Source organism: Camelus bactrianus, chromosome 6 (assembly GCF_048773025.1).
Source record: "Camelus bactrianus isolate YW-2024 breed Bactrian camel chromosome 6, ASM4877302v1, whole genome shotgun sequence".
NCBI classification, from domain to species: Eukaryota; Metazoa; Chordata; class Mammalia; order Artiodactyla; family Camelidae; genus Camelus; species Camelus bactrianus.
This window is the reverse complement of record NC_133544.1, coordinates 34,830,849-34,855,966: the sequence shown is the minus strand read 5'-3', so window position 1 is coordinate 34,855,966 and position 25,118 is coordinate 34,830,849. Positions and strand designations below refer to the sequence as shown.

Below are 25,118 nucleotides of genomic sequence, written 5' to 3'. Positions count from 1 at the left end.
CTGAGCACTGAGCGGAGGGCCGAGACCCAGAGGAACAAAGACGCTGCGGCGGCGGGGGCAGGAGGGGGAGTGTCAGAGTCAACACTGGTCAGATGCTTCAGCCTTTGTTCGGAGACCCAGTTTGTGAAAGCAAAGGTTTCCGTTGGAAAAACATAAGACATGCTATGCCCGGTGCCCAAGAGCTGCCTCTGGTCAGCAGGACTCGGGGCACATCGGAGCCATAAGCCTGGCTGAGCCTCGTTTTGGGGGGAGAACTTAAGTTTGCATTTGTGATCTGTGCTGGAAGAGGGGGTACAGAATGCACAGAACCCCCCTGTACAGGGACAGAAACCCAGCACTCTTAGCTCCCTGCTGAGGGTGTGTCGGGGTGTCGCCGGCTGGGGTTTGCCGCAAAGTAATGCACCTGGAGTTTCCAGCCGGGCCGGGGCAGGGCAGGGCATAGCTTATCCGAAGAAGAACCCTTCATTGTGGGTTAACAAGGCAGAAATCCTGCTTTTGAAGGGTGCGGCAGCTGGGAGTCTTGTGACTTTAGTGCTGTCAGCTTACACAGTGGTGCAAAGTGATCTCAGGGCACTTAAATCACACTTAAAATACATTTAAAAATCACCCGGCTGCATGGCTGCAAGAGAACAGTCGTTTCTCTGGGTTATTTGCTCCACTGTTATATTAAATATTAACAAAGGCATGTACATGTGAGAGACAGACAGACAGAGACAGACAGAGACAGACAGAGAGACAGGCAGCAGGACACTCATGTGTTCCTGGAATGTATCTTTTAGAATTTCATCAGGGGGTTGACCACGCCGTAGCCTTCAGTACGAGAGCTCTGAGTTCTGATGCTCACTTAGATAATAGCTCCTTTGTCTTGAGGAAGGTCCTCCGCTGGCTTCGTGCAGGTGGGGGTGCAAGGTGCAGCCCGCCCCAGGCAGCCCCGAAGCCCCGACCGCCTCCGGGTCCCTCCAGCTCCCGGTCCCTTTCCCAGGTTCAGGGAGCATCTGGCAGCGGCGGCCAGGCTGTTCTCCTGCTGAGCCTGGGGAGGTGAAGACACACTTGGACCCTGGTACGGCTTTACCAATGTGCTCTGAGTCACAGTGACATCCCGGTCAAGGGGACAAGGCCCTGTGACCATGAGTTGGAGGAGGAGAGGGGTTCCCTGCAGCCAAATGAGCTGGAAGACTTCTCCCTCCGCAGGGTGAGGGTTCGGAAGAGGCCTCTGTTAACGCCTGCCGTGGTTGGTCGGTTCTCGAAGCCTAGCTGCACCGGCTTCGCAGGAGGCGTGGGTGAAGGATGAAGTAGCAGCGGCTGTTGTTCACTGAGACCCCAGCCTGTGTCCTGGGGGCTTATATTCATTGCCAGTGTCTAGACAGCTGTGCATTTTGGTATTTCCATAGACTTCTGTTACATGAAACGTCTCATTTAATACCCAGAACAACCCAGGGAGTTGTAGATACTTTTATCCTCATTTTAAAGGTCTGGAAACTGAGGTTCAGAGAGATTAAAGAACTTGCCCCAGGTCCCACAGCAAGCAAGAATTGGGCCATGGATTCTTAACCAGGTCGTCCAGCTTAATGATCTTCCGTTATGCCACATACAGGAGACGTCCTTTCTCTGCCCTGTGTGCAGCTGAGGAGAGGGTCATCAGGCAGGAATAAAGGCAGCTTGTCACAGCATGCAGTTTCGTGGCCTTTTACAAAGTACCTAAGGAAAGTCCCTTTGCTCTTTTTGGTTTGGAACCGAGTTTCCTCCTTTCCCTGAGCAATGACTCCCACAAACACAATTTGGTCTGCTTATGGGTCATTTGGTCTCGTTTGCCTTAGGCTCAGATCAAAATAGAAAACGAGCCAGAACATGGTGTTTCCCAGTTGGGCACGTTCCCAACTTACTAATCGTGTTCCAGCTGGGGACAGATGCACTCAGGCCATCTCTGGGCTCTGGATTTCTGGGAGGCTTATTTAGAACCTTTGCTTCTGTCCTCTGAGACTTCCTGGCTTCCGGACTGCCTGTGACTTTGTAGGGCCCTGACAATGAACAGGAAGTAGGGGAACCCGGAGTTCCTGCTGCTTCCTTCGGCTCCCTCAGCTCAGGGAGGACTTCCAGAACACTCGGTGTGACCGAAGGGTCTGCAGGGGTGGGCATGTGTTTCCCTGTGAGGTTGTTCTGTTGTCATGGGCCCTGTTGTCACCTGCCAGCCATCATAATGCTTATGACCGAGAGATGGTGTAGATCCCCTACCTCGGTGTTGGGAAGGTGGCTCGTGGATTGCATGTCCCGGCCCGAGACTCACCACAGTCCGGCTCAGCCCCCGTGTTCCCCACTGACCGACAAAGCCTCGTGAGTTTGGTTACGGTTTTTCCTGACCGCACCTGGGAGCCTGCCAAGCTGCAGATACTCCGGCCTCAGCAGGGCCCTATTTTAAAGCCCTGGGCTGGAAGTGCCGGGTGTGGCTCCCAGCATGAGAGTGCGGTGGGCTTTCTGCCAAATAGCTGAGCGAGAAGCCAGCCAGGGAGTCCAGGATCACGCTGAGTCAGTCCAGGACCACGCTGAGGAAGGGCCAGGCAGCAGCAACAGCTCTTTTAATCCTCAGTCTAGTCGGGAAGAGAAGGTTAATACACGTGGAATAGATACCGTCATGACTACGTTGACTCTATGCTGCAAAAGGAAAGGCAGCTGAAAATGAGTGCTGGCCACTAGGGGTAACCTTCCCCGCGGGCCGGTCTTTCCTCAGAAGGGAATGGCTGAGACTGACAGTCCAACTAGCAGCCAGGGTGGCCCGCAGGTGTGTCCTGGGAGGCTGGGTTGTTCCCTCCAGGACCAACTAAAGCTACACCTGTGAGTGGCTGGAGTGGATCCCCACCCCCGAACCCAGAACCCTGCAGTGTAGAAACCCAGCTGCTCTGGGTGGAAACCATAGACCATAATGTAAGTCTGGTTTTGAAATACTCGCATTTTCCATAATTACTTCATCCCTGGTAAGAACCCAGCTGTGTCCATCTCTTCTAGGCCCCAGAACAATTCCAGACCTCTCATGACAAAATCAGCCCTGTCCTTCAATATAAACTTAGCCGACTTGGAATGACAGAGATTTGCCCACCAGCAGGTGAAGATCAGAGCTGTTCACTCATTCGGCAAGTGGGCACAGAGTTCCTTTAGGGTGCAGGCTGGGCTCTGAGCCATGAGGATGCAACAGTGCACAGGGCGGAGAGGACCCCTTCCCTTATGGAACTGGTGTTCTCCCAGAGATTTCGGGGGCCTGAGCAGCCCGTCCATAACGTTGAGTTGGCTGCTGACTCTCCATGGTGGGCTGGTCATGGTAGCAGTTCTGGGATTGTTATTTAGAACGGGCTTGGAGTGGCCATCTGCTTAAAAGAGGGTCCAGGGGACTTGTCTTGAAGCTGCATTTGGATGTGAGTTCGACCCGATGGAGATGACTGGGTCATGGGTGGTGATGGGTTTCATGGCACCGCTGGGCTTGGGGCCCCAAGCAGGAGGCGTAAGGGGAGAGCAGCAGTCCAGCTTACGTACCGTGCTCACCATTGCTATCTATACCGTGTTCTTTGTCCGGCTGGGGAGACTGGTCTCCTCCCTGACAGCCCCATACGAGGCTGCAGGGACACCAAGTGCCATCAAGACTGACTGCTCTTGGGTAGGGCTCCTTTTCCTGCCTTCTGCTGTCAGATAGTCCCTTGGCTCCGTCTCACTAGCAGCCCCTCTCCGCTCCACTGGTGGGCTTTGGCAGGCTCTTTCTTCCCTTTGGGGCCACCCAGGGAGTTCCTGTTTACTGTCTGTGCCAGGCATCCAACTTTTAGTGTATTTGCACAGCAAAAGAGCCCACTGTGTTTCACGCTCACTCCTACCCACTTCTTTAGGACAGTCTGTAATGATATATTGCTTAGGTCTTACAAAGGGAGTCTTGGAACTCTTCCCAGAATCTCTTAATTCCATTCTTACGGTGTATGATATTTTCAACATTAAAATGATGTAATGTATAATTCCCCACTGAAACAGAAGAGGAAAACCCTTCCAGTAAAACTCCTCCCCTCCCCCAATGCATGCCCTCCCCCTCCTGTGCAGTGGACCATGGGGAGTGCCTTCGTCTGCTTCCTTGTCCTTCCTCCCGCTCCCTCGCTCCCAGAGAGAGATGAGTGCTGTTCTCCCTGTGAAGTGGGGACTAGCCCTAGCCCACACCTACAATAAGCCCAGACCTTCTGCACTGGCGTGTGTCTACCACTGATGAAAGGCGATACAAGATGAGTTAGACACAGCCAACCAAGAGGGAAACCTGACCCAGAGACTGGTTCAGGTTGCTCTTCTGGAAACCTGTAGAATAGAAGGCCTGCTCATGAACTCAGCTCGTCCCTCCTTTCTTTGGCTTCAGGGTAGATCTGTAGAACGAAGTTCCCTCCCCACTGCTCAGAGCTTTACCTCTACCACCTTGACCTTCACCAACAGGTCAATGGTTTAAGTAATTGAATGACTGGTGAATTTTCAATCTTTTCAGTAAAAAAAATAAAAAATAATATATATTTTTAAAGTTTAAATCACATATTTGCATAATGTGATGTCCCTTGTCCACTCCTAATACTTGGGGGCAGAATAACCCTTTGTTACGGGGGTGGGGGGGCCTGTCCTGCGCATTGTGGGACCAGCAGCATCCCTGGTCCCTACTCCCTGTGTGCCAGTAGCACTTCCCTGGTTATGACAACCAGAAGTGTCTCTGGACATGACCACATGCCCCCGGGGCAAGAATCTCTCCAGTTGAAAACCACTGCCTTACATGAGTGTCTGGTGCTCTGGCCTAGATATGGGAAGCCAGGTAGGTGAGATCATTTCACTTTTTACAGGGGCCAAAGCAAAATGTGTTAGATATTTATAAAAACATAAGCATTAGTTCTTTTTTTTCCCCCTGAGTTTGTAGACAGGCAAAGTTCCTCTCTGGGGAACAACAGCTGTCTGTGGCTGCACTGTGGCATTTTTAGGGACTGGGGCCCTGGGCTGGGAAGAGGCAGTGGAAGTAAGGGGTCTTGTTGAATGTGAGCGAAGGTTAGCACCACGCTGCCAGCAGTTCTGAACGCTGAAGCCTGCTGCAATAAGACAGAATTTTCAGAGCCTGGGGCATCCAGGGAACAAAAGATTAGCTCAGTGAGCATATATTTCAAATGAGTTATGTTAAAAAGCAAGCAGTCCAAATATTGCAGCTTCTCGTGTTTCGGCATTTAATAATGATACTTCCGCTTTACCAACAAGGCGTCGACAGAGTGACATTTTATGAAAATCATCGTCATCACCCTGATCTTCTAGGGGTGCCTGTCCATAAGTCAGATTCCCATCCTGTGCGTCTGGTGGGAATATGACTGGGTTTTGCAAACAGAGATTAAGCGTTAAACGTTTCTCAACCAGCGCAGAAAAATGTGCTGGTAGCCGTACAAGTGTGCTATGGGGGAAAGCAGACTTGCTGTTTTCTTTCTTTTGTTTTCCATATATGGGGATGCCATTTCAACTTAAGATACAGATACCTTAGAGGCTGTCTGCAAAACTCAGTGGTCCCTGCATATTAAAAGTAGATCCTTGCCACTGGAGACATTGCCTGTTAATATACTGAATGGTAATATTGTATCTCCCTTACATTTTTAATTCAATTCAATAGATGTTTACTGAGCCAGGGACATGATATGCCAGGCCCAAAGACAAAGGGAAGAACAAAATGTGGACCTGCCCTCTGGTGGCTTTCAGTCAAGGATCATCCTAAACACAGATGCCTTTTATCACCGGGTGATAGAAGAAAGTTATAGCTTGGGGAAGTTGGAAGGGCCTTCCGTTGGGAGGGGCTGTCTGAGTTGTATTTTGAGGACAAACAGGGGCCCTGCAGTGATGGGAGGGGCACAGGCCTCCCAGACAGTGGTACCAGCAGTGCAAAGACACAGAGGATTACAGTTATATGATGTGCCCAGAAACCCACCCCACCAGTAAATTGATGCAGCAAGATTGCAGGAGAAGAAATGTGGGCAGTGAAGAAGGCATCTTTTGCTGAAGAGGTTAGACTCAATCATGAGGTGAAAGGAGCTGGCAAAGGATTTGAAGTCAGGGAGCAACCTAGGATGTGCATTTTAGGAGGGCTGTCTTGTGGCTGTCTGCAGAGGGAAGCGACTGAGAGTAACAGACCTGGTAAGGCTGTGGATCCACCGTTCTGCTGAACCTTCCTGCCCCAAGACAGCAGCTTCAGGAGTGGAGTCCAGGGAACACTCAGGAAGTAGAATTGATAGGACTTACAGGGTAAGAGAGTGAGAGGAGTGGCCAGAGTTCTGACCAGTTGGGAGCCTGGGGAGACAGAATATAGTGGGTTCGCTTTGCAGAAGATCCAGTGGTGAGATGACTGTTGTTCAGAAACACTTTCAGTTGGGAGATTAGATTTTGGTGTTGTCAGTGTCTTCTTGGTATAGTAGTAACTAATTTAAAATATTGCAGTGGGTGTTTATAGATGGAGAAGACAGGAAGGCTGAAGAGGAATTTCTTAGTATAAGTGGCTCAGGTGAAAACAAAGGAGAAGAATCAGAAGGAAGTGGTTTCATAGGAGGAGGCATCAAGTGCTGAGATGAACTCAGTTCACCAAAGGACTCTAATGCCCATTGGGTCTGGGATGCATTATTAGTCTTAACTAACATCTTAGTCACTGTTCTCATCCTTGGGCCAGGAAGGGCCCATCCAGACTTGATTTAACAGGTTAACACCATGTCCTCTCCTCTGGGTAAACCCTTCAGTCTATTTCTGGTTACTTTGCCCCTCATCTTAGCAGAGCTATGCCTCTTTTATTTGGTCTCTCTGCCTTTATAGTGAGATCTGCTTCTCTCTTTCTCTATGGACGGTGGAGATCCCTCTTCCACCCACACTGCAAGCAGGGTTTGGGAAGAGGTTGTAGGGGACTGTAGGGGATCTCATTCCCCAGCCAGAGGGCCAGAGAAAGACATGTCAGAGCTGCATCAGGAGCATCAAACTCGAAATAGCACATGGAAGACCTGTCCCTAAGGGAAACTTCAGCCGGCAGGCAGCACCGTCAAGCAGCAGAAGGAGCAGGCTTTTAGCCAGCAGATTCCCAGGCATCATCCAAGGCAGATATGGAATATTCTTGGCCAGATTTGATATGTCCCCAACTGGGCAAGATATGTAATCCGACAGCTGTAACCTAGAATCTCCTCCCATGGGGCAGAAATGTCTAATTAATCCACAGATGAAAGGGAGGGATGGAATCTTGACTTCTTTCGGAAGTTTAGGAACCTCCGTCATGAAAAAGGATCTAAATAACTGAAAAGACATTTTTACTCTGTATTCTCTAGCCCTGTACCAGCTAAATCCATCAATATCTTCAGTAGATTTTCTCCTATTTAATGCTGAAACCAAAAATCTTTATATAAAGAATGTACTATGTGAAATTATGATTTAAAGGAATCCCATTACACGTACTTCTTAAGTGACCACACCTTTTTTCAAAAAAGTGAATAATCACATAAGGTATCTTCTGAGGGAATCTAAGTTCAGAATTAAAACACCATGTCCAGTTGGTAATAGTCTGCTCTCAGAGATGCCTATTTTTACAGGCTAATAAAAGTGATCTTTATCATAGCACAGTGACTTGACTGTCAATACCATGTCCTCATTTTCTCATCAGCCTCACCAGAAGTCCAGATAATTGTAGGAATTCATGGAAATGACATTGGGAGTAGTATGCAACTGTTAAGAAATCATGGTTTTGGTGACTAAGTACTTCAGGAAATATTACGTAAGATAAGTGAAAAAGAAAGAATGTGGTTTTTTTTTTCTCTTTTTCTGTTCTTTAGACATGTTATAACATGTTAAGTATGGTTAGGACATAAGAGGGAAATAAAATGTAGTTAAAATTACCTTGTAAATGTCCTTTGTGCCCTGAAACCTCCAGTTCTTGGGATGCTAAAAGCCCTAAGTAGTTTTATTTCTCCTTGTATTTAGCCTTCATCTCTGGGTGTCAGGATTATAGGTGATTTTGTTTCCTCCTCAATTTTCCAAGTATTTACTTTGTAATTACATTTGAACGGAGAACGTGTAATTACTTTTATAAACAGATAAAAACCAAAGCTTTATAAATAAAGGGAAATGAAAGTGGCGTCAAGCAGACCTGCTTCTCTTTAACTCTTCCACAAACTATTTTAACTGTGGGCAAGGTACTTCACTTCTTTGCATTTGACTTTCGCAAAATGGACGGATAAAACTAATCTTGGCAGTTTGTTCCAGCTTTCCTAAATTTTATCAGGAAAAAAGAAAAGCCTCTTTCTATGTTAGTTCCTCAAGGGTTTATTAGCTGTTTTCATGGTCCACGCACTGTGGGTGCTGGTACTAGAGATACAGCATTGGCATCTGGGCTCTGCCTTAAGAGGTCTCAGGTCCCCCAGAGAAAACAAGACCAAGGGCACAGAGCCAGCACAGCCAGCACAGTGATGCTGGGCAAATGTGTGTGGACCAGAGATGCTGAAGGAGGGCTTGTTCTGCGGCTTTGCTCTACCCCTGCTCATATGTTTACTGCTTAATTATGCTCTAAGAAACATCCTGGCCCAGATGTCTCTCAGGGTGTTGAACTGCAAGTTTGATTGCTTCGTTGCCCTCCCCTGGTACATACGCCAGTAAGCCTTGTCGAGTTTCATTACAAGAGAGGACTAGTGGTTTACCAGGAAAATATTTGGTCTCTGAAAAGAGCTGTGTGTTCCTCCAGGTTTAAAATGCAAGTTCCTAAGGCCTTGTTATATTGGAGACATACTTCACCTTCTCAAAGACTAGTCTGAACTCAGAAGGGACATGTCATGCCTGTGGGCTTAACAGAAGAGTCTCTGGGTGATTGAATTAATGTCTCATATCTTCTGGGCTGCACAAACAATAAGTTAAAAAAAAAAAAAAAAAAAACCACGGCGCCAATAAGTTCCCTCTCCTTGTTTCTTCCTTGAAGCCTTTGTAATCGTTCTTAGTGTGGTTAAGTTCAAGCCTGGCGCAATCAGGTTTCCTCACCAGGGTGCTTTGCCACTGTCACCTCTTTGGCGTCAGTAACTGTTTCCTGTTGACTTGAACTCCCTATTCACCCTGTAGATGACTTCGTCAGAGAAAAGTCATAAAGCAAGAGGCACTTATGAGAAATTGAACACGATGCTGTCTATTACTGGGAATCTCCTTTCCCTTGTCCTCAGCCCGTCAGTAGCACTCTGCGGGTTTTGGTCCAGGGTTGATGTGTTACTCATTTGGAAGTCATTTCAAAGTAATTCTTAGAACTTCGGTAAGTAAGTATAAATGTGGCTCCCAGCTTAACATTGCCTTTAAAGCAGTACCTAAATTAGTCATTAATTCTAAATGTTGTTTCTCTTCTTTGAGTTATTTCCAAAAGGTAATCTACATATTCACTGTAAATACATCTGTAAATGAGATTTATGTGTGTAAATGGCAGTGACTATGGATTCTTGCTTTAAACAGAAAGCCCTTTCTCAGTCTGTCTGTAAGAACAAATGGACTTTATGGAAGGGGAGAAGAGCTACCATAAGAAGCCTCATTTGCCGTGTGTTTGCAGTTCATAGGGGAGCACGTTTGCTTTACAATAATTATTATGATTATTACAAAGCTCTTAAGATATGAATTATCATCTAATATTAGAAAAATGGAAAAACTTACTGGAACTGAAATTTTGGTTAATTTGCTTTGGTTTATCCCATCTAGTTTTGTAACCCCTTGGTTAGAACTCACATCCAAGAGAGAGAAGTCCTCCTTATCAGGTCAAGGCCTTGACCACACAGTATTAGGAAGTGCCCCTGCACCCAGCAGCTGGCCCCAGGGTCCTCCTGACTCCCCCAACCCTGGAGATTCCTGTCCTGAACTGAGGGTCGGGGAGCCGCTGCAGAAGTGGTTAGGGCTGCTCTTTGGCTCCTGTGTGCTTGGCCGTCTGAGAGCTCCATGAGCGAGGTAGCACCTCTGCATCCAAGGCAGGCAGCTCCCTGCCTGGCCGGCTGCAGCCCCCATCCCAGGGGCGCAGCCCCAGGAGCAGACCCCGCCCAGCACCCTGCTGGCTGAGGCGGTGGTGGGCGTGGTCATGAGGAGGAGGATCACTGGCCCATAAAACTTGCTGACGTTTATCCAGCCCTTACTCTGTGCCACGTGCTGTTTGAAATTCTGAGCTTAAATCATTTCATCCTCAGACACCTGTGAGTCCAGTCATCCTATTATCCCCTTTTTGCAGATGAGAGTTTTGAGAGAGAAAGAGAATAAATACAGCAGCGCGGGAGCTGCACTTCATCTTGAGCTTCCTGGCTCCCGAGCCCTGGGCCCTCACCACTGCTCTGCAGTTCCTCTTAGTGACACCAGGGGCTTCAGTGCTGGGCACAGGGTCTCCCAGCTGCAGCCTCAGCACCTTTGTGTGATGTAGTAATGACAACAGCTTCTGTTTATTGAGATCTCCTTCTGGACCTGGTGCTACGCCAGGCACTTTGTTTCCAGTTTAATCCTCACACGACCGGGTCAGTGTAGTTCTAGGTGTTACTACCCCAGATGTGTAAATTGGAAAACCTCCTGCCCCTTAAAAACTGGTGTGTGTTTCAGTTAGAATTTTCCTGGTAGTAAGTAATGGGGGAAAAAAACTTAACTAACGTCATGCAAAAAGGGAGAAGTGAAAATAAAGATGCGGAGGTACAAAGGGCACAAATTGGCTGCGTCTCTCTGGGGATCTGAAACTGGAAAGGCACAAGGGACCGAGGGAGTTTCCTTCTCGACTCATTCACGCTCCCTGGTCTCCCATCTCTGCCTCACACTATGTTTCTGCCCTCTTCTTCTCCCTTGTTCATCTGTCCGTCCATGCACCCAGCTTTCACCGCTCTGTTGTACCAAGACATTTGACATGTTCACACCACAAAAGCAGCCCCAGCTCCCTAATTCATGTTTCCTCAGTTCCTGTGCACAGCACAGCCTGCAGGATATCCTGGCTGTCTCAGTTCCACTTTTCTGGGAATGAGACTGGCGGGAGCTGGGGAGGAACTTGGTCCAACTTTGCCATCTGCAGGATGTCTGGCATTGACCCACATGACCACACCAGGGCGGTTCCCTAAGCAGGGGAACTGAGCACCTCTCAAGGTGTCTAGCACACTGACCCTAAAGGGGGCACATCCCTAACCTGTGCACACTTACAGCCACCCTCCTTAGGTGATGTCACCTTGTCACAGGTACCCTAGCACTTTTATCTACCCGGGCATTCTGTCTCTTAACTTTTCTTCGTGCAATTGCCTGTCAGTTTTACCTCCTAAAGAAGGATCCTTATGAGAGGCTTTAGGGAGTACACGTTGCTTACACTTACAGCCACTATCAGTTCAGAGAATATTTTTATCCCCTTTGGCCTGGGGCAGTAACAGCCTTGAACTGATAGCAGCCAGGGCAGACTTGGCCCAGGCTGCAGTGGGTTAATGGAACCAGGCAGGTGACGACAGGAATTCTGATACTAACCAGGCACCAGTTCCCTGCCTCCTGTAACTCACACCGGGCTGGTTGGGACAAAGGCATTTCTGAGTTGTTTTTATTCCCCGAGGTGTTCCTCACCCTGTGTCAGTGACTTGCATTTGTGGCTGATTGAATCAGGGACAAAAGAGGGGAGCAAGGGACCGACAGAGGCCTGGGCCATTTGACTTTAGAACTGAGGCTAAACCAACCAGTCTGTGGGACCTTAGATCTCTTACCACGCAGGTCAGGGCAAGATTTCCCTTACAGGAGCCAGAGGCCTCAGGGAAAGCCGTGCAGGTGTCCAGGCTCAGTGTCTAGGAAATTGGATTTTAGAAAAACTGGAATGCTATCTACACGGGCTTAGATACAGAAACAGCCTCCTGCCCTCATTGCCCAAGGTGGAATTTGGACACTCTTCCCTGCCCCAGAAATGACTCAGGGTAGCCTTAATCCATCGTGTGGTAAGCGCCTCCCTAGATGCCTGGATCCTAGCAGATGCTTCCTCTCGCCGCTTCCCAGTTGGGTTTGTTCAGCGTGACTTAGCTGTTTGTCGAGTCATCAGTGAGACTAGTTCGTAAGCAGCACAGATTGAGTGGAGCTGTAGGCGGGAGGTGATCTGCTGCCTTGTTGCTTCATCACTGCTTTGTAAAGGGCGTCTGCCAAATGGGGTAGGTTTCCAGGTTGATGGAATTTAGTCCCTAGGAGTAGAATTCAGCTGGAGTCGTTGGTGTCTGTAGCCGATGTTTTATTATTTATGGCAGGTTCCAACACTCACCGGAGGCTTTTTCAAGCCAAGCCCTTGAAAAAGCATAGCTGCGGCCTGTTTTAGCCCAGACGCTGGGCCTGTAATTATGGCCGGACCCGAGAGGTGAGTGACTGAGTGTATTAATAGGACTGAGGCCCTGCAGCTCTCAGCTGTGGGTGACCTGGGGATGGGGTGAAAGGGAGCATCCTAAGAAGCCTTTGCCTCTGGTACCAGCGTCTGACTGTGAAAGCAGCATGTTTTACTGTGATGCCCGCCCCCGCCCCCACTCCAGCAGCCTCAGGGCTTGGGGACCATCTCCCTTTGCCATCACTGCCGCCTGCCAGTGATACTTCAGCTGTTCATTCACCCTGGCTCCCGCCCCCTCCATCCCCACTGTAGCCTGACTCGTGCTTCTTCACCCTTTCAGGTTGGTAAATTGGCTCCTTGAAATCCCACGCCCGTCTTCAGGCAGCTCCCCTGCCTCTGCTGTGTGTCCACATGACACCCCTGTGCTCCTCTGCTGCACTGAGCACCCTTGGCTGATGTGTTCCAACTGTGGGAGCTTCCTGAGAGCACGCCTGGGGTCTGATTCATTACATGGCGCTTGGTCCTCACCCAGAGCCTGGCAGAGTGCGTGCTCAGTAAACGTTCATTCTTTCTGGTTGAGGACCTTAGAGGAAGCATGAAGAATCTCTGAAAGACTCAGCAGACCCTCTAAAGCCTGCGCACCAGAACTCAGACCCTCTACTCCCAGTGGAGCCACGGGGCCCAAACCAGAGCCAGTTGAGCCTCATTTTGGATGCGACCCCAACAAGCCTGATGGCCTGATTACCTCAGGCATCGAAACGGCTATTAAGGGAGAAGGTGGTTACTAGGGGCCCTTAATAATGGGCAGCACGGGATGTGAAGGCCCTTCTTTCTGTAGCTGCTTTCACCTCCACTGCCTCGGTAACTGCTCTAAGACAGCCTCAAAATCACACTTTTCCAGTGTCCCATCTTTCAGATGAAAATGAGAGAACTAGGGAGGAAGCCATATGTGGCTTTGGTTTGTTTCTAATTATAAGAGTAATACGCCCTCGTCATAGAAACCTTCAGAGACACTGAGAATTATACAGAAGGAGTGTGTCGTCCCGGATCTCACAGCTGAAGGCTGGCTTGTCATATAGATATTTTTTTCATCCTTTCTGTGCATATCTGCATCTTTGGCTACAACTGAAGTAATTCTGCACATTCACATATATGATCCCCCCTTTTTTTTTTAACTGAAAACGTCTTTATCTTCACAGCCAGTAGCAGCAGCTGATTCTGTTTACTGCACATTTTCTAGAAGCCCCACCTGAGGACGTGTTTAATGAAAGTTTATTGCTGATGGTGACTTCTCACTCACGCCCACCCTTACCTAACAATGAGTGAATCTTCTTGCTCAAGGCGGGAGATTTTTGTCATTTACCTCCTCCTCTGCAAAAGAAATCTTAGAGAAGTTGCTGCCAGATTTTAACTGCCTCTACCGCAGACATTTTAAAATAGAGTGAACAGAGCTATATGGAAACAGAGGGTTTTGTCGCGGCAAACACAGTTTGCTAGCTGATAAACATGTTTTTGTTTTTCTACCTTGTGCCATTATTGTACGCATTGGATAGGATGGGCCATTACTTTTCGTTAAATCGTTACTGGGTCTCAGCCGGCTTGCTTTCCCTTCCTGCTTGCTTAAAGAGCTGCGTGTAGCCCAAGGGGTCTGAGCAGTACCCTCTGTTCTGGGTGGTGCCAGACAGGAGTTTAGAAAGGACACTCAGAGTGAGAAGAAACCCAGATTTTCGCCCTTCTAAAGCTTGTGGCCTCTGGCTGTGCATCCCAGGGGTGGGTGTCTCCGTGAACCCCTGCATTGGTGGGGCTGACGCAGGAGAATGACCGAGATGGGAAGGCAGTATTCCCTTCCCCAGATCTGGAACTTAGCCCAGGCTCAGGGTTTTCAGGCTTGAGTTGATGAGAATTATTTGGGGGGGGGGGTTGGAAATGGATGAAATTTCCCTTGGGATGCCCTCATCTTTGTGATGCCTAATGTCTGAGAAGCCCTTGCTAAGTACACTGATTGCCAGCAGTCTGAGGAATAGCCACTTACCTACTGCCCCAGTTCTAGTAATGAGGTATTTTGAGCTGTTGGAATTCATGGGACTGCCAGTCACAGCCATGGGAAGCTGAACAGGCCAGTGAACAAAAATATATAAGACAGACCTACTTGCTGAGGGATGGTTTGGGGTGGCTTTACCACCCGAGTCTTCACTGGGGACCCTGAGGCCCCTTCATCTAAACACAGCATCGGCATAACAACTTCCGGTGTGGATGCGGCTCTCAGACAGACGACTGTGCACACTCACCCGATGCCCCGCCCGCTGCTGACCTGCTCCTTCCACCCGGTGCCTCCCATACAGGAAGTAGGGAACACCAGCACTTGTCCAAGCTCGACCCGCCCAGCTCTGCCTCTCCCCTTGTCAGTCACACTCAAACACAGGCCAGTAGCTTCGTCAGATGGCTTGATACGTTTACTTTTCCGTTGGCTTATATTGGCCAACCTGAAGAGTTGTTTTATTGACGCTTGGGTTTTGCTATTCCATCTTGACTCTTAAATTCTTGCTTCTTATTAGCAGGAAGAGACATTTCATAGTCCAGAGGATTTTTTTTTTTCCTTTTAATTAAGGTTTGTCTTAAAATGGGGACTAGGAGGTCCTAAGTTGTAGTGTCTTCTGATAGCAAAGGGCCTGATTAACCATGATTAAAGCAGTGACGGATTGGAGGTGAGCACGAGCACACGCAGTCTCTGAGCCCCGTTCGGCTGTGGATGTGTGGTAACGCTGACCAAAGCGGCAGCACACGAAACCACAAATAAAGATGGCACCTGTGTGCGCGTATACACGTCCTTTGTGAATTGATAAAACACCAGTTTTTTTGCAAAATGACCTCCCCTCTACTCCCACAAGGATGGTCACTTGTCCTGATTGCACTCGTTCTGAAGGTCTTGGCTCACACATCACTTGCTCAGAGAGACCTCCCCTGACCCCGTCCCCACCCCAAGCAGATGACAAGATGTCATTTATTCCTCCGCTTTGCCTTCGAGCATTTACCAGAATTTGTAAATTTGTTTGTTCATATGATTTGGGTTTTTTAAAAAAATAGTTATGTCTCCCACACCAGACTCCATACAGGTAGAGGTTGTGTCTGTTTTGTGTCTGTTTTATGCCTGTGTTACTCTCTCTTGGGTCCCCAGCCCCTAATTCTATACCTGGCTAGCCTGGGACTCCTTAAGTGTTAATGAAAGGGAGTGAGGAAGTCCATTGATCTTAGAGGTTCCTGAAGCAAAGCATTTTTACACTGTCGATCTTGGCAACATGCCTTTCTGAGCCTTGTACCCTTCTTTCATTAAGCAGCCTTAATTTCCACAGCACTTGGTACGCTGACTGTAGCAGTGACTTTTAAGAGCCCATTTCACCTGCTGGGTTAGAGTTCCTTCCAGACAGACACAGCATCTCACTCATCTTTAAGTTCTCATTTCTGATTCAGGAACCTTCTGATGGGCTGAAGAGACTTTCTAACATCAAGGCAACTCCGAGGCTGTCATTACATAGTTGTTTGGCTGTTTGTCTAAAGCATTTCCCTTTTTCTGTGATTATTCTCTGCCCATGTGTGAGGATCTGTTCAATGACTTACTTGCTGTGACTAACCTTTCTTGTTCCAGACAGAGAGGCATGCACCTTTAGGTTTGTGCTGCTCTCTCCCAGTTTATAAAACCCTATGATTTTGGTAGGGATCGCATCATTGTTCTCACCTTACTAATGTTGAACATCTGAAAAAAGTTAAGTTCAAGGTTACATGCCATTTAAGGAACAGAACTAGAAGGAGAACCAAAGGCTTCAGATGCCTTCTCTACTTTTTGTTTAATGCAGAAATTCAAGATTGTGTGGAATTACTTAAAGGAGATTCAGGCATTACTACCCCCCTCTTCCCTCACCACCCCAAGGATAGAAGCCACCAGACCCTCCTGCTTTGCCAGCTGTCAGGATGTTTCACTGAGTACCTCCATTGAATAACCTCTTCTCCCCATGCTGCAGCCCAGGGTCTAGAATGCTGACTGAGCTCTAGGGTGATGGCTACACCGTGTTGGACCCTCTCTTGTGTTTGTGCCCAGGATCGTCTGTTTTTTGTGATGGAGTTTGTGAATGGGGGCGACTTGATGTTTCACATCCAGAAGTCACGTCGTTTTGATGAAGCACGAGCTCGGTTCTACGCTGCAGAAATCATTTCAGCGCTTATGTTCCTGCACGACAAAGGCATCATCTACCGGTGAGTCTGAGTTGCTGGTAACCCATCTCGTACGAAATTCATCCCCATTTCATTCCCCTGATTCAGCCTATCCTTCCATTTCTTATGACGAGCAATTGAAATCTTTCCAGAATAAATTCACAAAGGTTTGCCTGTCCTTTAGAATAAATGAACAACACAGTGGTTAACATGGCCTGCAAATTAAAACTTGCCCCCACGTGGTATTCGTAAAACAGGCTTGAGAGTCTCGGAAGAGACTGTTCATGTGTTTGTTCAGCTGGGATTTTCTCAGAGCCTGTTATAGCCAAACCCTGCCAGGGGCTGAACATATTGCTGCTCTCTTTTTCCTGTTTTAACATCGGGAGTGATTCATTCCACTTTCAGAATCCATGCCTAATCCATGGCGGAGCGTGGGTGCCTGTTGCCCTAAGTTGCTGTAATAAGAATCACGGTCTGTGGGGCTTGGGTGCGCCAGTCGAGGAGCAGAGAGATGACCTGTTGACGAGCAGTGTCCTGCTGGGTGATTATCGTTTGTAGCCCCCTCGCAGATATTGTTTGATTCCATTTCATGACACACAGTCTTTGATGGTGATATAATGAACTTGAAATGGGCTTGACGTCTCGTTAATGCTGTCAGATCTCCAGGGTCAGGGAATGCCAAATGAAACTAGTCAGACACAAGGTTGGATACAGCGAGAACTGTCATAGTGAGTCAGACAATTTTTATTCTCCATTTTTCCTTTTTTCCCCTGTTGTCAGTGTCCTCCTACTCTTTAAATCACATTATAATTTAGTTGCCACATACACTCTTCTTTTCCTCTTGAGTGGCAACTGTGGTTTTCCTTTGAGAAAAATTCTCTCTCGTATTAGACACATGAGTGTCGAAGTGAAGAATTTTCTGATTGAAATTTGCTATTTATTAGCTTTGCTAAATGCTGTTCCTTTTGTGAGCTCATGACAGTATTGACATCATTATTAAAGGGTAAGTGAGCTCTAAGAACTGACTATTCTTAACTACCCTAGGAGAAAAAAAGACAGGAAAAGAGGAGTTAGACCAGTAAAGAATGCAATGTGACTGGTCAACAATGCCAGAAAGAAGTGGGAAACCAAAGTTGATAGAGCAGGCACTCTGCAGAAATGTCTTCTAGTAAATTCGCAGTGCGGAGCTGTACAACTTCCATTAGATGCAGCTCTTCCATCGCAGCCCCAGCTGGGAGTTAGAAAAAGGGTACAGAGCAGGGAGCCAAGCTGGATAACCGGCCATAGGGTCATCGCTTGAAGGTAATCGGGGTTCTCCGCTCATTCCTGAGTCATGAGGTGGCCACAGGTTACTTTGGATGACCTTGGCTGTGAACTTTCTCGACCAGACTGTGATGTTCCCCTGGATGTGACATTCCAGCCATGATGTTTCAGTACGGAATTTCTCCCATCTCAGCTTTCTACCCAGTGTGTGATGGGTGGTGGTGGCTGACATAATCTGAGAGTCCTTCCTGGTGGCGGTGTCAGATGCTGGGCTGTGTCTTCCACATTTGTTCTCCTCTTGATGGTATAGCTACCCATCTCTGCTCTGTCTATCCCAGAGAGAGCCTTCCCCAATTTAATTTTTAAGAATAATCACTTCCCTACTTGATGGGACTTGTAAATTAAAAAAAAAATTAACAATGACAGCAAGAGCTAAACCGAGTACTTGTTACAGGCCCTGCGCTGACCTGCATTTCTGTCTTAATCCTCCTAACAAGAGTATTATATAACAATAATAGTATTTGTGTTAGATGAATAACTGGTCCTTCAAAAGGCTTGATAACCAGACTCTTAACTGGTAGTGAAGCCAGAATTCAAATTACATTCTCAACTATTGGTCTACACTGTCTCCTCAGGAGAGACTTGAACACTTGGAGTGCAATCTTAAAGTAAATCTTCAAGTAAACCCCTTGAAGAGTGGGCGTCTTACTCCCCTTTTGGTGATAGGGCAACCTCATGAAAGTGTGGCGTAGTGGGTGTCTGCCGTAACATACTGCATGGCTTATAAACAACAGAAATTTATTTCTAACATTTCTGGAGAATGGAAGTCCAAGATCAAAGCACCAGCATGGTCACGTTTGGTGAGGGCCCTCTTCCTGTGACCTCACATGGTGGAAGGGGCCAGGGATCTCTCTGGACCCCCTTTCATAAGGCACTAGTCCTATTCATTGGAGCCCTGTCCTCATGACCTTAGCACCCCACATAGGCCCTACCTACTAATACATCATCCCCTTTGAGGGTTGGGGTTTCAACATATAGCTGGGGAAGTGGGGAACACAGACATTCAGCCACAGCAATGGGGAAGAGCAGGAAGGCCTAACCTTGTCTTCTTGAATACCCAGGCTTCACTCAAGCACCACGTCACCTTGACGCGAGGCACACGCTTGATGACCTGTGTAGCACATGACTGCCTCTCCGTCTCTGTGTCTCACGTGTCTTGAAATATGGAGGATGGGCGGTGTAGCCTGATGTGGTTTCTGGCAATGCAGAAACCATCTTCAGCCCACCTCTTGAGAAATTTTATTTCAATTCTTGGGATTGTGGTTCAAATTTGGGAATTTCTTTTAATTTACTCTTTGACTTGAATTCCACGGGTAAGCTCTGACTGATACGTTTGACTTCAAAGGGAGCACATTTAATTAGGATAGATTCATATGCTATTTTTAGCCCTAGGATTTATTTCACAGGATAATTTAATTCCACTCAGGGTACTGGCCTGAGAACAGAGTCTTAAGGATAAGCCTTTGAAAGCCAAGTCCTTGGAATTCACACACAGCAAAGGGCACATGTGGGTCATGGAGGGTGTGAATTTGATCCAGAGAGCGCAATGAGAAGTACGGGAGCATCGGACAGCCTCATTTATCATGCGTGTCCTGGGACGGCCTGTGTCTGAGCTAAAAGGCTCTCCCTGGATGATGCCTCTGACTTGTTCAGAGTTGTGGTGGTGGTTGTAGTTGTTTGGTTGTTGTTTCTGAGGGACGTGTTTGTTTTCCAGCCAGTTAGAAAGATAGTACCATTTGCAAGTCGTCAAATGGGACTTCAGAAGGTCGTGCCTTAGGCCTCCTCTGATGGGACTTTCCTCTCTCTCTTGGCCGACTGTGCCTTGTGTGAGAGGAGACAGGCCAGGTGCATTCAAGGGCTTTTCTGTTCATGTCCTGACCCTGATTCTCACATGTGTTCACTTGCATTTCATGGAGGAGCACAAGCCCAATTCTTGGGAGTTACAGCAAGAAGACAGTCTGCCCCTCTGGCCTTGGTTGGAAGGTCTGGAGCTTGCCATGACCCAGAGACCAAGAAGAGAGGGCTGGGAAGTAAGCGGTCAATGGATTGCTCTGCTCAGGGGAAAAAATAGACTATTCATTCCTTTGTCCTGGGCTTGCTGGCTGAGTGGAAGCCCCGATAGCGCTCATGAATAATTCACACAGGCGCTGACTTTTTCCCAGAGTCAGGTCCCACAGCAGAGGGGGAAACAAAGGGGCACACGTCCCATTCACCTGCCCGCCAGCGTTTCGGGCACCATTTTCCATCCTGTTTCATAAACTGTATTAAAGGGGAACTCAGCCATCACTGACATTTCAACCCCCACCTCCTAAAGCCAGCCAGCACATGTTGGGTTTGGTATTTTGGACAAAGCATGGAATGTCTCTAAAATTTGCTGAGTGAGGAAGAATTTATGGAAGAGCTCATTTCAAGTTTTGATTCTCTCTTACCATGTTATTCTTGAACACAGCGCATTTCAACACACGCTCCTCAACTCACGCATCTGACCACTTTGTGTCCCGTGCAGTTCTTGGCATGCGGGGTGCATGGTAATCAGTGTTTACTGCTAAAGCTCCAAGTGCTCTCCGTGGTAATTGTCTTTCCCATCACCCAGATGTGGAACTGGCCACAGAGGCTGACGTCCAGACCTGACATATTGTCTTTTATACTTGCATGGCACATAAACTTTTAAAGAAAATCACTTTTGATCTCTTCTCAAATTTGAGAACAACCTCTGCTTAATTTGACTATTTTAAAGATTCAGAATTTGGAAAGAGTAGCAGTCTCCCTCCCAGATGAGATCTGTTAAGCTAGACTCTGGGCACAGCTGTTGGATCTGACCCTTGTTTCTCAGACACCATAAGGGACCATCAGGTGCCTTGCTGACTCCACATACCTGTGTGAGCTGACGTTTGCTGAGCACAGCTTTGCTCTGAGAGCCCATGCTGAGGCCGCCTCTGAGTGTTGCTTTTGTGTTTGAATTCATAAGTCATGTGTTTTCACATCAGTTTGTTGTTGGGTTGGTGATGAATATCACTTGCTTGTGTCATTGTTCTCCTGTATCTGGCTCTTTGCCCTCTTGAAAACTGTAGCAACATCTGTCTGGTTCCCATTTCCTGGGACCTTTCTCTTGTTTTTATGTTTTTTTATTGAAGTAGTCAGTTTACAGTGTTGTGTCAGTTCCTGGTGTATAGCATAATGCTTCAGTCACACATGAATATACATAAATTCCTTTTCATGTTCTTTTTCATTATAGGTTACTACAAGGTATTGGGTATAGTTCCCTGTGCTATACAGCAGGACCTTGCTGTTTATCTATTTTAGATATAATAGTATCTAGTAGTTAGTATCTGCAAATCCCGAACTCCCAATTATCTTAACCCACACTCCTTCCTGCACTGGTAACCGTAAGTTTGTTCTCTATATCTGTGAGTCTGTTTCTCTTTTGTAAATAAGTCCATTTGTGTCTCTTTTTTTTTAGATTCCACATACAAGTGATATCATACGGTATTTTTCTTTCTCTTTCTGGCTTACTTCACTTAGAATGATAATCTTCAGGCCCATCTATGTTGCTGCGAACGGCATTATTTTATTCTTTTTTATGGCTGAGTAGTATTCCATTACATATGTATATTACATCTTCTTTATCCAATCATCTGTCGATGGACATTTGGGTTGTTTCCATGTCTTGGCTATTGTAAATAGTTCTGCTTTGAACATTGGGGTGCATGTGTCTTTCTGAATTATAGTTATCTCTGGATATATGCCCAGGAGTGGGATTGCTGGGTCATATGATAAGTCTATTTTTAGTTTTTTAAGAAACCTCCATTCTGTTCCTACCAACAGTGAAGGAGGGTTCCATTTTACCCACACCCTCTCCAGCATTTATTATTTGTGGACGTTTTAATGATGGCCATTCTGACTGGTGTGAGGTGATATCTCATTGTAATTTTGACTTGCATTTCTCCAATAATTAACAATGTTGAGCATCTTTTCATGTGCCTGTTGTCCATCTGGATGTCTTTGGAGAAATGTCTATTTAGGTCTTCTGCTCCTGGGTGGGACCTTTCTTACTCTAAATATTAGCAGACTTTCAGAGTCCCCTTAGGTCTTTCATTTGAGCCTGGAATTTTGGGCTCTTACCTATATTCAATTCTGTATTTAGATTTAGTCTCATTCTAGTAAGAAAGGTGGTCTTTTTAGATAGAGATTAAAGTCAAATTTAGGAGCTCTGTTTTCCCTTTGCCATGTGCTAACATCATTCCTTCTGCTCCAAGAAGTAGGTCTCCTCTTTCTTGATCTACTTGTCACAAAGACAGCTACAAATTGTCTTTTTTTTTTTTTTTAATCTTCATAGTCTTTCAGGATGTGCTCACCTGGAATTCTCAATGCATTAGTAACTTACATCGGATTTTGGCCCTTACCCAGGTTGTTACTGGAGCACCAGATTTTTTAGTCATGTTCCCGCCTTCTCTCTTCTTAGCTTGCCCTGCTTGTTCTGCCAGATGCTGGCCTCATTCAGTGCCTGCTCTTCCACCGTCACCAGAAAGTGACTTCAATCCCTAACTCCTAAAATCCTTGTTCAAGGGTGTAATGGGGAGCTCTGAGGATTTCCAGCGTATTAGAATAGCTTGACAGGGCCCCCAGATGAAACTCATTGGCCACTAATAACAAGTGTTTATTGACTGGGTCAACACTCTCTGCCAAGGGTATGGACACAGTGGTGAGCAAAACCAAAAGTGGTCCCTTGTGGAGAGTACGGTGTAGGGAGGGAGAAGAACATCAGTCACATGGTCCTACTAATAGAGCAGCCTGGCTGTGCCCAGTGCCATGAAGAAGAGGCCTGTGTGGCAGTGAATGAGAACCTCTCCCAGTGTGATTCAGTCTGGTCAAGGAAAGATGGAAGATTTTCCTCAGGAAGTGACTCAGCAGCTGAGGTCACTAGTGAAGAGGGAAGGAAAGAGCATTCAAGACTGAGAACAGCAAATGCGGGTGCCCAGTATCAGAAGGTAGCGTGGCAAGTTCAAGGGCTTTTAAAGAAAGCCAGCGTGGTTGGAGTAGAGGAGGCATCTCTTCCCAGAGTCGGCATTTCATTTTCCTAGCATGCTCACTGTCCTCTGATGACTCTAAGACTTTATGAGGTACTCCTTATAAATAATTTATTTAAAAGTTGGGTAAGGCTGGTCATGTGCCAGTCCCTGGGGGAGCCATGCACTCACAGTGAGTTCCTTGTGTCCAGATCTATGTGTTTATATTCAACAATGGAATTATAAAATGTCAGAGGCAGCTGAGACCTCCAAGATTACCCAGTGCCAAGTTCCCAGTTATGGATGAAAGAATTCAGGTCTGAAACCACCAAACAGCAAACTGCTTCTCAGAATGGATGTTTTCTTAGGATGGCTTACTTGAAACTTGTTTTTCATCTCCAGAAAAAAAGAAAAAAAGATCACCTTTAGAAAATTGTGCTTCAATATTCAATTTACTGCTCATCTGAAGAGCTAAGCAGGACATTCAGAAGCAGTGGATATGTATTATTCACTCCACTGCAGTAAGGAAAATGCACTGGAGCTCAGAACATAATTACTGAGCTCCCACTTGCATTTGAAAGAGAGATCCGAAGTAGTAGATGTGGTGTCTGCTCTCTGAGGTTCCTTTTGTGGGGTGGGAGAGATGGCCCATATGCAAGTAACAGCAGGTTATTAAACATTAATAGCAGGTTCCAAAACTGCAGTATGCCCAGGGTCTTATGGGAGCAGAGGGAATGGCCACTTGGCCTAAGATGGAGCTTTAGGCAAACTTCCTGGAGAAGGTGATGCCTGAGCTGAGTGTGGAAAGTTAAAAGCCGAATAAAGATACAGAGGATGTTTAGGGGGCAAGCTTGAGCAAAATCTGAGAAGTATGAAAGTCCAACGTAAATATGTGGGTGGGGGAGAAAACTACTCAAATTTTGGTGGTACTAGCCTAAAGTTTGAAGTATGGTGGAAGATAAGGCTAGAGAGGTTGACAGAAGTGAAGCTATGAAAGGCTTAACATTCCTGAGATATTTGAATTCTGTATCACTTAGGATTTGGCACCATTGTCTGGCACAGGAAATGTGAAATGACAGTGGCTTACACCAAATAGAAATGTATTTCTCTACCCTGTATAAAGTCTGGAGATAGGGAGTCCAGCTCTGCCATGAAAGCTCCATGGAGCCATCTGGGACCCAGATTTCTGTCTTTTGTGTTCTGTCTTTGGAGTCACCTCATGGTCTACGATGGTTGCTGCAGCTCCAGAAATCTTCTGTGTATTCTAGTTGAAGGCAGTAAGAAGGGCAAAGGGCACTCCTTCCAGCTGAGTCAGCTCTCTTTAAGGATCCTTCCTGAACTTCCACATAGTACTTAGCACAGAATTATCTGGAATTTGGTCACATGGCTGCACCTAGCTGCAGTGAAGGCTGGGAAATTATTACATGGCCATGTTCCAGCTAAAAATTAGGATTCTCTCATTAAGGAAAAAGGGGGAAGATAGTTATTTGATAGAAAACTTACAGTGTCAGATGTAAACTTCATACCAGGGAGTTCGGGCTTTATGTAGCAGGTAAAGGAGCGTCTTGGAAGAATTTTCAACAGGTTGCACGACATGAGTGGATTTATATTTTACATTTATTTTGGGGAGGGAGTGAGTGGACATGTATATGTGGGGGGCAGGGGGAGGTTCAGTTTGTGACTGTTACAGTGCTTGAGGTAAGAAGATAATGAGGCTTTGAACAAGACATTGATGGTAGGGCTGAGGAGAAGGGTCTAAGGTTAAGACCCTTCTGTCTTCTGTTATAAGATACTCCCAAGTAGAACAGATAGGACTCAGTGACTGGGTGAACCCAGGGGGTGAAGGAGAAACCTGGGGTCATCCCTAGGTGTTTAGGTAGAAGTTTGAATAGATAATGGTACCATTAGCTAGGAGAGCTCATGAGCCCATGAAGAGATCTAGGCAGAAGAAGAAGAAGACGGGATTTAGAAATGTAGCGTGTCAGGTACCTGAGACACATTCCAATTGAAATGCTTAATGAGCGGGTGGATTTGAGTCTGAAGCCCAGTGAAGAGGATTGGCAGGAATGAAATATTTGGAAGTTACCAGGACATAGCTATTAGTTCTAATCACAGGACCAGATGAGCTCACCCAAGTAGAGCGTCTTAAATGGAACAGTGAGCCACGGACAGAACTCTAGGGAATCAGGCCCCATGAGAAATCTGCCTAAATTTGGCTCCAGGGTTTAAAAAATTTCTATATACTGCATCATTTAGAGTGAGTGTCG

At 46.8% G+C, this 25,118-nt stretch overlaps 1 protein-coding gene across 2 annotated transcripts in view; it reads left to right on the top strand.

Moving 5' to 3' along the window:
• The window catches only part of PRKCH (protein kinase C eta), a 206,772-nt gene that overhangs the window by 126,558 nt on the left and 55,096 nt on the right, over positions 1-25,118 (top strand). For both annotated transcript variants that reach the window (XM_010962235.3, XM_045522078.2), the window contains exon 10: positions 16,410-16,564. In XM_010962235.3, coding sequence (XP_010960537.1) covers positions 16,410-16,564 — 155 coding nt within the window. The remainder of the gene's footprint in view (positions 1-16,409; positions 16,565-25,118) is intronic.